Source organism: Mustela putorius, unplaced genomic scaffold (genome assembly GCF_011764305.1).
Source record: "Mustela putorius furo isolate JIRA1106 unplaced genomic scaffold, ASM1176430v1.1 tig00003869_pilon_pilon_pilon, whole genome shotgun sequence".
NCBI lineage: Eukaryota > Metazoa > Chordata > Mammalia > Carnivora > Mustelidae > Mustela > Mustela putorius.
Window position 1 is genome coordinate 10,124,101 of NW_025422021.1, and position 13,629 is coordinate 10,137,729.

At 34.0% G+C, this 13,629-nt stretch overlaps 1 protein-coding gene across 8 annotated transcripts in view; it reads right to left on the bottom strand.

Annotated features, from left to right (window-relative positions):
- Window positions 1-13,352, bottom strand: part of DYNC1I2 (dynein cytoplasmic 1 intermediate chain 2) — a 55,487-nt gene extending 42,135 nt beyond the window's left edge. For 2 of the 8 annotated variants that reach the window (XM_013052065.2, XM_004744066.3), the window contains exons 1-4: window positions 12,961-13,348; window positions 11,820-11,936; window positions 9,018-9,135; window positions 206-296 (exon numbers count right to left, since the gene is read on the bottom strand). In XM_013052065.2, the coding sequence (XP_012907519.1) occupies window positions 206-296; window positions 9,018-9,135; window positions 11,820-11,927 (317 nt within the window). In that variant the 5' untranslated portion in view covers window positions 11,928-11,936; window positions 12,961-13,348. Of the gene's footprint in view, window positions 1-205; window positions 297-1,017; window positions 1,036-9,017; window positions 9,136-11,819; window positions 11,937-12,667; window positions 12,889-12,960 lie in introns of those variants that run through there. The other 6 variants (XM_045066628.1, XM_045066626.1, XM_045066629.1 and 3 more) reach the window with 6 other exon arrangements.
- Window positions 13,353-13,629: the final 277 nt, after the last annotated feature.

Consider the following 13,629-nt stretch of genomic DNA (forward strand, 5'->3'; position numbering starts at 1 on the left):
AATCAGTTAACTATTCAGCCTAAATTAATCAAGAGGGACAGCTAAAATACTATTTAAAAAATGTCCCCTAATTTAAAATAAGTGTCTATGTCACTTAGATTTCAAAATGTTAGTTTTAACATAGCTATTTAGAGTCCCTCTAAAGCATCAACAGTATGTTTTAAATGCATTCTATCATTAAGCTATTAAAAGAAATTTACTGTACCTAGATCCCACTGCGCCATCTCCAGAGTCTTGGCTTCCAGCTTCACTTGGTGTGCTCACAGATTTGGAGGATGGAGACATAGGAGGAGGGACTAAATAGTGAAATAGACAGGTATCCGCTGTTACTATACGGAGAGGTTGCTCAGCTTATGACGTTTCAAAAGTAATTTAACATGAAGTAATTAACAAAAGAGAAAAAAATGGCAAACCAAAAAACAAAAATACATGAATGAAAATGAACAGTAGAAAGAACAGGAGAAAGATAAAGTTAACAATGCATGCTGACAACTCATGCAATTTCTCTGGCAAAATGCATTTGGGTTTTATATATTAAAAAAAAAGGCAAGATTACGAAAGGATGCATCTTTGTCCCAACCAACACCAAATGTGGGCACTAATTTTCAAAGGAGTGCATTCCTTCCCCCCTTTCTAACTTTTCACTTTTAAGATCACCAGATTATAAATACTACTGATAATTGTTATCAAAATTAGAACTCTGAAATATTCTTCAAAAGTCATTTACTCTTAGTTTTCTGAGATTTATTTTAAAATGTTAATTTTTGTCCAACAATTTTTATTTCAGAAATTAATGCTTTAAATGATTTCATTTTTCCTTTACCAAGAAAAGGGGCCAATTTAGGGAAAATGACCACAGCTAAAGGAATGGCTCCTTTAAAATGTCCATTAGTTTCCAACAATTTGGGTAAAAAATGCAAACAGGCCATAAAACAGCATGCCTTCTAGACATGATGCATATAACATAAAGTGATACATGCAACTTAAATAAGGCAAGACTTATGGTAACTTCCTTACCCCAGTATTCAGAAAAAACTGAAGTGTACAGACAAAGATACAGACACCCAAAATATTCTTAATCCCTTCTTATAGAAAAATACACATTTTTCATAGTATATAAAACAAACAGCAAATGCTTTCCCCTAAATCAGCACTCTTAACATTATATATCAACAGTTAAACGTGCACATTTCATGCTATTACATTTGTAAAACATTTTGATTACCATTGCAGGAAGTATAGGAGGATCATCACTGCCATCTTCTGGTTAAATTTTACCATAAATGTCCCCAATCCCAAGTATCTTTTTAAAATAATTTTTCAGTATATAATATTAAGTGACTAACACATTTTATGTTGAGCCTGCAAGCCCTTCTTTTAATAGTCTATCTAAAAGAAGGTAAGTTCCTAATTATAAAGGAACTAATCTAAAGAACTACATCTTTAATTAAAAATCTGTTTGGGGGATAGTCACACACACTGAACCCTTAAAATGATATTTAAATGTTTATACATGATACAATAAAAAAAGGTGGGTTTGTTAATCTAACAAAATGTACAAGTATAGTATGATAAATTACATCTTTTGCCTTTTTTTTTTTTTTTTTTTTTGTAATGTAAACTCGACATCCAACCTGAGGCATGAACTCTCAACCCCAAGATTTAGAGTCATATGCTCTACTGACAAGAGCTAGCCAGGTGTCTCTATGATGAATTACATCTTAAACACAGGCACAAAACTAATCATGCTTATTTTTCCAATGGCAAATTCTATTGGTAATCAATAGTAAGATCAAAGGAAAGAAAATCATAAATAGAATGCTTCCTGAGATACAGTGATTAAGTCTTGCTTAAATTCCAAAGACTATAAAAACATAATTGAATATTTCTAATATTGTGACTACATCTCTCAGAAACAATGATAAAATCAGATCACCTTCACATAGTTCACAGGTGGATGGCACTGTGCTAGTTGCTGTGTATACAACTCAAAGTAGCTAAATATGATCTGCATCTAAAATAAAAGAACATTAATGTCTCTTAACTTCATTTAGGCTACATTCCTCATCTTTTTGTCTGTTTCTCAATGTGAGGCTTTCCCTAGTCTAAGTCCTAACTGATACAGGAATAAATAGTACCTTACTTGGTTAAAACTACAATATAAAAAAATGTTACCTCAAACTCTTTATGGAAACAGGTTAAACAGTAATTATATATACATAAATATATGAACCTAGCCAATAAAAAAATAAAAGTTACCAAGATAAAAAATAAATTACAGGGGCGGTGCTACCAAATTATCAGTTTATCAGCCAGAAGCAAAATTAATCACCATGGCATCACATTTGTAATTCAATAAAAACCTCCATCCCAGAACTGTATAATTTCTCACAAAAGATAGTTTTCAAGCCAGTTTATGGAAGAATTCATTAAAGACTCAAAGTTATTATCTGGCTCACCCACTTCATCTTGCAATAGTAAATAACATATACTATAGAAGAGACAAACCAAGAAAACAAAAATTACGAAAAAGGAGTAATATTAACAGAAAAAAATGGAATGGTAGTGTTGTTTGGTCACTACCATATTTCAATCTAATTAGTCTAGAAAAATCAAAGATTATAGTAATTGCACAGAAAGGCAATGCCACCATACTCTCAGATTCAACAAAAACCCCTAAAAACAAAAAGCATGAATTCAGGGAGGTTAAAAAAAAGTTCCGAAATCATAGCCCCTCAAATCTCAAAAAAGACTCAATTTTAGAATTCATTTGTAAAGATGGTTTAAGAGTCCAACCAGCTTTGAAAATAACAAAAGCCATTACTAATTAGCTTTTAACAAGTATCTGAGATATAATCTGCTTAATAAGAACAGCAATTAGGTCATATCACTTTTATTCCAGTCAAATATATATATATATACACATATATACATAACATGTATACTCATTATATGTTATATATGTGTGTGTGTATATATATATACACAGAGATATATATATATATGGCCTAAAACAAGGCTTTAAAGAGCACAAAATAAAAGATTTAACATTAACATATGTGCGTATTTAAACAATTTTAAGCTTATTAGAAGGTTAGAGCAAAGATACTTATTTCCTTCTTTGAGAACCTGAAGAGAAATATGGAGTAAACTGAAAGACAAATCTACACCATAGCATTCACTGATCATGTAAATAATATTGAAAGACTGTGACTCTTTCATTATCTAGAACGAAAACCTAATCAAGAAGACCTTTCCTACCAGTTTAGATCTTGGCCTTCCAAGGATATAAAATCATACATTGCTGCCCTTTGACCTGCAAAGAAACACCTAGATATTTTTAAACCAGAAAGCACCTAGGAATGCACCTAGATTTATGATTAGGATTCAGTTTGAGGTGGCCACTCAGAACTATGCAAATGTCTCAGAGATGAAGGATGACACACAGCCCAGTTATTTTCTCAATAGAAGAAAGCCTCTGGCAAGAAGGGGCTTTTGCCAGGAAGGAGAACCTAGGAAAGGTGAACAGCCAAGGAAAGTGAATGCAGGGAGTCTGAGCTGGTATGAGACAGTAAAATGGAAGGAGTGACCTTCTGAGATAACCCCAAAGTTGTAAGGCCTCCTCTAGCTAATCTAGGATACTTAATACTCAAATATAGCCCGCACTACAATAATACCCCCTTGTGGATACTCTTAGCCTGGAATAATAACATTTAACTTTTTTGGAACTCCCTCTTTTCATCCTTAAAGGTATTGCTTTAAACCTTAACTCTCCTAAATATTAATTTCTCCCTTTTTATGGCCTTTTCTCCTGATAATGAAGATTAAATATCCTCCACTGATCTCTAAATGTTTTGTTTCCTTTATTTATTATTTATTTATTTGCTTCCTTTATTCTCTTCAATGAATTAAGAGCATCAGATAAATTTTTTAAAGAAATTAATAAAAATAAAATCCTGTGGTATTAAAATACTATAATGAACCATTTGTTAAAATTAGGCTAAACTTGAAGAAATGAGCTAGTACATAGAAAGCACTCATTCCATCTAAGAATCAGATAAATAAGTACTAGGTATATACTATACAACATGATGACTCTAGTTAACACTGTTAAATGATATATAAAAAAATTATTAAAAGAATAGATTCTAGAATAAACTAGACTAAACTAAACTAAAATTTAAAGAATAGAAATGCAAAAGGAAAACACAGATGAATGTATCAAAAAGTTCAGGATAGAAGGTTATTATGGAATTTGATGTACTGGACATCTCACTGTGATGGTAAATAGGTTAAAAATCATCTATGTAATAATAAAATATTAACTATATATATAAAAAAAAAGAATAGATTCTAGAAGTTGCCATCAGAAGAAATTTTTTATTTCTGCTTAGTATATCTGTATGAGATGATGAATGTTAACTAAACCTACTGTGGTAATTACTTTTATAATATATGTAAATCAAACCATCATACAACGTAACTTAAACTTACATAGTGACATATGTCAAATATTTCTCAACACAGTGGAAAAAATGAGATTTAAGGTATTCAAAAGTTACAAGGGGTGCAAGGGAAATAAATAATGCAATTCTTGTTTTTGACTAGCAAAGTTCTTTTGTTTTTTCCTAGTAAAAGAAAATCCTAATAATAAACTATCATACAAATCAATGTTCTTTGGCCTACTGATACAGACTCAGGCTATAGAATACTCGGCAGTATATGTTTTCATCTCTTTACAAGATGGTTAAGATAGTAGTTACACATACAAAAGAGATTCACTTTACTTTTTCAATCATCAATGCTTAGTAACTCCATACTGAATATAAGATGTCTTGAAAGTTGTACCTAAAATTAATTTTAAGACTGGCCACTTAAATTTAGTTTAAAAAAAAAAGCCATGCTTCTTTTATGAAATGGTCATATTTCATTTCCATTACGCTTTTTTCTAAAATTTAAACAATCAGATTTTGTTTTTGCTTTTAAAGCAGATGGCTTTTATTTGGCCTTACAAGAAGAAAGACATATGACCTAATAATAATCCAACAAATATTTAAGTGTCTATGCTGTGCTGGACACTATTCTCTGTTTTCAAGGATCTCTGACAAAAAGCAGTCAACTCACCCATAAATAAGAAACTACCAATGATGAGAAGCTAAAAGAGATTTTATTCGCTATAGCTTTTTAAAAAAATTCTTTTCAGAATTTAAAAAAAAAAGAAAAAAGTCTATTTTAGGAAAAGAGATTGATATTTTTAATGAATCCTCTTGAATATTCTAGCAGTATTTTTACACCTCTATAATTTAAAAATATTGACTAAATACATTCTGTAGTGAAAAGAGAAACAAGTATATCCATCCTAAGTCATGATATAAGATGTACTTTTTATTTTGGGCTACTGTCAAAAAAGTTTGGTAGACACTGCCTTCATCTGTATCCTGTATTCTTCAAGCCTAATTTTAAATAAATACTGGAAAGATCTTTAGGAATCTGTCAGAGAATAGAAGAAGGTGATAACCACACAACCCGTTTAATAAGGCTACTTTAACCATTATAGATATAACCATTATATCTATTATAATGGCCAGACAAGATATAATAAAAGGAAAAAAATTACAGGCATGATTCTGAGTATATATGCAGAACTCCTAAATAAAATATTTGCAAATGCATTCAGCAATGCATAAGAAAAAAATCATCTCGGGGCACCTGGGTGACTCAGTCGTTAAGCATCTACCTTCAGCTCAGTTCATGATCCTACAGTCCTGAGATTAAGCCCCGCATCAGGCTCCCTGCTCCTCAGGAGGCCAGCTTCTCCCTCTCCCACTCTCTCTACTTGTATTCCCTCTCTTGCTGTCTCTCTTTCTGTGTTGAATAAATAAAATCTTAAAAAAAAAAAAAGGCAAAAAATCATCTCATAACTAAGTTGTTTATTCCAGAATGTAAGCATGCTTTTACATTAGAATGCTATCATTATAAATCATCAAATTAGTACATTAAGAGGGAAAAAAAGCATATGATCATGTCAAAATATGAGAGACCTATGAATCTGTAGCAAATATTCTGGCAGTTTTAAAGAAAGTCCAAATTCTTTGTGAATTCCAATTGACAGAAGAATGTAGTGGAACTGATCATTTCTAAGAGTAAGTCATAAAAATAACAGCTTTTTCCTGGCTTTCTTTATCTTTGGATTGCTCACTTTGGAGAACCGACATTCTGCAAGGATACTCCTGCAGTTCTGTAGAGTGGCCCATGTGGACAGGAACTCAGGTCTTTCACCAACAATAGCCAACACCAACATGCCAGCTATATGAGTGAGTCACCTTGAAAGCATATTCTAGCAGCAGGCAAGCCTTCAGATGCCTGCAGCTCTGACTGACATCTTGACTTCAATGCCATGAGATACCCTGAGCCACAGCCACTCAGCTAAGCCACTACCAAATTCCTGATACACAGAAACTATGACAGATAATAAATATTATTGCTTTTTTAAAAAATCAAACCAATACAGAATTAAATAGAAAACTTGAATAGACTACAACCTTAAAAGGGACTTAAAATGGTGAATAACCTCTGCCTCAACTACCCCCTGAAAAAAAAAGTTGTAATCCCAGGCAATTTTACAGTTGAATTCTACCAAGTTTTAAAGGAACAGGTAACATCTACCCTTTAAAAGCTATTCTACAAAATATCATAAGGTAAAGCTGTCCAATTTATTTTAAAATCATAACCACGATGGCCAATGAATACGGGCAATACAAGAAAATTACACAGAATACTTAAGTCATAGTAATTGAAACTGTGGGTTAATAGTGTAGAATCAAACCAAGTGGATGAACAGTGAAAATACAGAGCCTAGAAATGTCATGAATATATGGGAAGTGATTGTACAACAAAGTTGGCATCAGTATCAGTAAGGAGAAAGAAAGACTATTTAATAAATGGAACTGAGGAAATTAGCTCACTATATAGAGAAGAACTAGATTGGATCCCTACCTCATACTATATTCAAAAATATAATCCAAACATCTAAAGGTAAAGGCTGAAATTATAAAGCCTAACAGAAATAATATAGGAAAATATATATTGTGTCTTCAAAGAAAGGGTTTCTTTAAAAAAAAAAAAAAAAGCCCAAAAGCACAAAAACTCACTATAAACAGATAAATTTATATTAAAAAATTTTGGTATACTACTTTATACCCATTCAAGTTGGCAAAAATTGGAAAGTCAGAGAACACCAGGTGATGATGTGGATATGGTAAAATAGTTACTTTCTCATTCACTGGCACTTGGAGGGTAAACCTGTAGTCATTCTTGAGAGTGGTATGTAGACTCTAATAAATGTAAAGTAAGCCTATACACAATAATACAGCAAGTCAATTCTTGGGCATACATCCCAGAGAAACTCTTCCACAGTTCTCAAAAGTAAAGTATGTATTCTTTGCAGTGTTTACTATGATAGCAAAGAGATGGAAGCAATCTAAGTGCCTATCACTTGGGGAACAGATAAGTAAAATATGGTATATAATGGAATACCATGCATTAGTCAAAAATAAGTAACTAGATCTGTATTTAGCAACATGGGTAGGTCTCAAATGCTGCTTAACAAAAAGATACAAACAGAACAATATATAACACAATGTGTTTATGTGTATGAAGCATACATGCACACATATATATATATGAAACCTTGAAGTATGTAAACAGAGGTAGGGCAGATTAAAAGCACATAAGTTAAAAATGCAAAAATGGCTACTTAAGCAGACTGGGAAGGGGGATGGAACTAGAGATGGGGAGTAAGGGAAAAACACACTCTCTCTCTCTCACACACACACACACACACACACCTCTGAAGAACAGTCTTTCAAGACTTGATAATGGAGGAGGGCCATGAACTGAGAGATATGAGCAAGTGAATTCAGTAAAACTGAAATACTAAAAATAGAAAAGGGGAAAAAATACCCCACAGGAGGAAAACAAAGCCAGCAACAGAAAAACTGATCAAAGACTATACAACTAAAGAGAAACTTGGTTTAGTTACTATTTTATTAACAATACTATTCTCATTCATTTACTTTTAAAATGCAATATGAATGTAAACTTATTAAATACATATACATATATTTCAATCTTCAAATGCTATCATTACGGAAAAGGCAAATGAGCTGAAAGAAGTAACAAGAAGCAGACCATGAGAGTAAACAGCTTTTTCATCTTGAAACCTTTTAGAAATATCAGCTCTAGAAACAGTTATGTTGTAGTTCACGAAGGCAAATAGCAGTTATTATTTCTGGTATTTGTTCCCTGAACTAGATGGAATTAGCTACCGACAAACTAACCCTAAATGACAAAGACCATGTCAAACTAAAATACTATGTAATAACATCCAGGTTAGAATTATTTTAAGTAAGTGTTTAATGCTTTCTGACATGTAACTAGATTGTCTTCAGTACCTCTACTATTTCAGCTTTTTGGTTTAGTACTCTTATCAAAATGAATGGCCCAAAAAAGAACAAGTCAAAATGCTGCATAAAAGGCTACCAATATTATTTCCCTTATTAGCAATGAGAACAGAAGACTATCTTTCCCTTCCCCTCCTATATCTCTGAACACTAACATACTTTTAGAATTTTAATTCATTATACCTCTGTTTAACCTACAGAAAAAAATATAGAGTTAAGATCAGGAGTCATCTTTAAGCCAAATACAGTATGGCATAGAAACTTGTTCAATAAATGTTGAAATAAATTACTGATTTAATAAGAGAAGTCAAATGGTTGTTCAGTGTATGTTAATAAGTACACTTAATCTTGCAGCTCTCGTAAACAAACAAAATAACCATTTATTGGCACATGTGAAAAAAGATAATTCTGAATAAAGTATAAGATTATTTTTAAGAGACACAAATAAGAAAAATATGCAAAATATATTAAACTCAATTGTATTCATCTCAGATATATCTGAGCTGAATAACATCTATTCTTGGCTCTTATAAATGGATATATTCTTATCCTTACCAATGGGGGATTCTGGAGTTAGCCCCATGCTTTGAAGCAATGCTTCAGCTTCTCTTCTTTTTTTTTCAAGATCTGATTCTTCTTGCACAGGAGCAACTGCTTCCTTCTTCTGATCAGTCTATTTTTAAAGTTGAAAATTTAAATTTACATAGGCTATGTAACATTTCTGCTTGCAAAAAAAGGTATATTTTAAATAATGAATGAACACTATTTACTCTTGGTGGGGATGTGACTTGGTTTTGAATGCACATTACACTCATTACATGAAAATCATTCCCAGTAGAGCTCTAGTAAGTAATTTCCAAAGGATATGTAATCAAGGAGTTCCCACAAAAGTTTTTACCTAACAGGTAAATTAAAAAATCCAGCCAACTTCTATTTATCTACAGTAGGAAATGGCTATTCACAGTTAAGAATTGTGGAAACCTTCCCCAGTGGCACAAAAGCTTATATATAAATGCCACAACATTATAAAAAAAACTACTTAACAGGTAACAAATTTTAAGTAAATGGACAATGTGATTTGTTGAAAATCAAGTGTGAATACCTCAAACTTCTGTATGAAGTCTTCATTGTATTCATGCAATTTTACGTAGAAGATGTTTGTCAAAAATTCACCTGGAAAAAGGTTTTTATTTCTGTTTTTTAAATTATAGGTCTTATTTTTATAACAATGAAAACATGGTTGAGGGGCACCTGGGTGGCTCAGTGGGTTAAAGCCTCTGCCTTCGGCTCAGGTCATGATCCCAGAGTCCTGGGATCAAGCCCCGCATCGGGCTCTCTGCTCAGCAGAGAGCCTGCTTCCCTTCCCCTCTCTCTGCCTGTCTCTCTGCCTACTTGTGATCTCTGTCTGTCAAATAAATAAAAAAAAAAAGAAAAAGAAAAAGAAAACATGGTTGAATTTGGTAAAGTTAAAATTCACTTATGCGTAATACAGAACATTTGTTATCAAAATTATTGCCAGCTTTCAATTCACAGACCTGCATCCCTGGGGATAAAAATATATTATATGTTTATAAAAAATAATTAAAATAAAATAAAATAAATTATTGCCAGCTTTTATTTCAGTCACTTATAGTTTTAGCAAAAATCTTCCAGGTAAACTAGATAAGCCTCAATAACCTCAGATCATCCAAAACATCTCAAATAAAATTTAAGCCTTCCGAGGGAAAGTTTTCTATATACACCTCAGATGCCTATTTTGTCTAGACAACTATTACTCAGACAATTCTGTCAATCATAATATTCCATGATACCACTTTAACTTAAAAAAGTCATCAGTGGGGGGCGCCTGGGTGGCTCAGTGGGTTAAAGCCTCTGCCTTCGGCTCAGGTAATGATCCCAGGGTCCTGGTTGGAGTCCTGCATCGGGCTCTCTGCTCTGCAGAGTGCCTGCTTTCTCCTCTCTCTCTCTGCTTCTCTGCCTACTTCTGATCTCTGTCAAATAAATAAATAAAATCTTTAAAAAAAAAAAAAAAGTCATCAGTGGACTTCATCACAATAGCCAAACAGGCTATATTATCAAGTTGACACTTCACCTGTATATATAGCAATGTATTAGTAGACTCACTGTTTAATACTATTAAATTATCTCTTGTAATGTTTTATAACTTTTAAATCATCTATAAATCATATAGTATATATCCCTAGACTATTTATGCCAATTATGGCCATCTTAGAAAATAAAAATCAAACATGCTCTCAGCACTGAAGGGTTTAAGGTTATAGACACTACCTTGGAATGGCTCTATCAGACTTGTTTCTATCACTTAACTTTTAATCAAAGAGCTAACTTAAACCTCCAACTTTCTTACAATAATATATCACAGAAAGGTTCAGAATAAATTAGAAAATTCTTCAAAGGCCTTTACAGCATCATAAAAATGCTGCATGCATATTAATTGTACTTTTAATTTTTCTGATTTTTCTTTTCCCTTAAGAGATTTCTAGAAATCTTGGTTATTGGCAATCAAATAGAACCCTTGGTACTAATGTCACACTTGGGACAAATTATCTTAAGCTGATCATTTAAACATACTAATTTATTAAAAAAAATAAATAAATAAGTAAAATAAACATACTAATTTAAAACATACCTGTGGTAAAAGTATGCAAATCTGTCCAAATAGTTGGGAAAAATGTACATATCCATAGAGCAACAAGTAAAATATCTCCAGCTCAGGGTCAATGTATATTTGCCATACATGATAAAATAGTGATATGAAAAATCAGAAGATATACCTATCCAGTCTATTCTTAAGGTAATATCAGACCTACTGCTTGGCAAAAATATTTCAAGGAAAATGTTTCATAATGAAAGAGATAACAAATTCCCTAAGCAATTAAATAACCTATTACATATTTCTCTTTTCTATTATTTATTCTGACAGATTGTTAGCAGTGCAGACTAGCAAAGCATTCAGATAAGGAAATTCAAATTCCAAACTAAGTTATGATATATATGCCATGTTTTATGTGCTATTACAAGGCAGATGTCCCTTAATTTATATAATAAACATACACCTAGAAGAGAAATATGTAGATTGAGTTTTATAAACCAAATCCTCAAAATGTATCAATCTATACAAAATATTTTTATTCAGTAAAAAAAATCATATTTTAATTTATTAATTTTGTCATTTTCACATACCTGCCTTCTTTAAAGTAAAATTCACCTACAATGCCGTATTTGCAGTCACAACTGCTGGATTTTTAACTATTCTGAAAGTATTATATAAAGGTGTAAGTATTTGATATTAAATCCAATTATTTTACATTGTTTACTTAAAAAAATAAAACATACTTCCTTTTTCTTCCTTTCTTCTTCTTTTCTCTTCTTTTCCTCTCTGATTTGGGCCAACCGCTGCTTCTTTCGTTCCAATTCTGCCTTTAATTCACTTTTGTCCGACATGTTTGTGACCTTAAAAAACATATAATCATTTACAATCATTATTACGTTGGTAAAAGTAGCGCTCTTTTAAAAAATACATCTTCAAGAAGAAAATTGTCTCAAGAGGCCATGTAGTTCACTGCTATCAAAAGATAACATACAAACTCTACTTTTTAAATATGGAAGCATATATATTACTAAGTCTTGAAAAACATTATAAAGAAATGTACATAAATATTCAGAATTGAACAAAGTAGCTGGCACCAAGTAAGCTCTTCGCATGTCCAGATTTAACGCAATGTCTCAGACTCTTAAAACAGAGGACATGGGTTGGCATCAAGGAGCTCTTAAGTTATACGACATAGAGCAAATCTATTACCAGTTTTGCATTCATCCCTAAAATTTTGATTTAAAAAATATGCGGTCAGACAAAATTCCCATAAATGACATGTAACTAATAATATTCAGGACAAGCAAAACACAAAATTTACCATGATTAACTATCAAATATATTCAAAGTAAGTATACTTTTAGTCAAAGCCCAACAGCAAAGTCTGACCAGCTCATCCTCCCAGGCCGGAAGCTCCGTGACTGACAAGTTCACTCTCTCAAAACTACAAGGAAGAGAAAGCCTCTGTCATTTTGTGCTACAGCCTCCACGTTCGGGCACTTTGCAATATACACGGCAAGGGAAGGCGCTGTCAACGCCGTGTACGAATGACTTTTGTTTATAAAATGGGGGCAAGGTGGAAAGGACTCACTTTTCCCCTGAGGTCACCACCAAGAGGGCGCGGTCCAGGATAGTGCGTCTAGGAGGGGGGCCGCCGGGCGCCGGCAAGCCTCGAAGCTCCGCGGGCCATCCTCCGGTGAGTCAAGAAGGGAAACCAGTGGTCTCGTCTCCCCTGGCCTTCCTGAGTCACCGCACCTGGCTCTCCCCGCCTCTCCGGGAGCCGGGCCGGGCAGCGCTGTCAGCAGGAACGGCCAAACCGCCCTTTGAGCTCGGACGTGAGACACTTGGGGCCGAAAAGCGTTGAGGCTAGCAAGGTCAACTCACCTGTCAGCTGGCGCGATGGGAGAAAGAGTCCGCCCGCCTGCAACGTCCGGATAACGTCCCTCTCCTTCACTCCCAACTCCCAAGAGTCGCAGCCACTAGCTCCGCGGCTCTCCGAAGCACACAAAGAGGGATGGGCGGCGGCTACTACGGAGAGAGCTTAGGGACAAACAGCTTCACCAGAACTAGGTCGCTACCAGAAAAAAGGGGTGGAGCGCTGCTGCATGAATTTCAGCCTCTCTGTAAGTTACCTCTGTAAAGTAGAAACCGAGAGATAAGACAATGAACCCACTCAGTCTAGTGTCTCGAAGTGTTTCCACTTTTCCAAGAACTGGAAGAATATGCCTGATGTCCTCCGGCTAGGTAAGCAACCACACACCCTCGCCTATACCGATGCAGACGACCGGAGAGAACTACAATTCCCAGCTACAAGGAAATCCTGCGTGCCGCGAGCAATGCATTCTGGGAGTTATGGTCGCTGGTAGTCGCAAATCATGCCGGGACATGTAGTGTTTTCCTAGGCTTGCGGTTTCCCGCTTCAAGGCCTTCTATCTTAAGTATTCCCGAGAGAAGCTTCCAAGACTTCCCTTTAACGTATTCTGGTCCGTTGGTCAGTGCTCACAAAATCGTATGTGTTATATGTTAAGATCTTTGACTCAACATTGGCCAGAT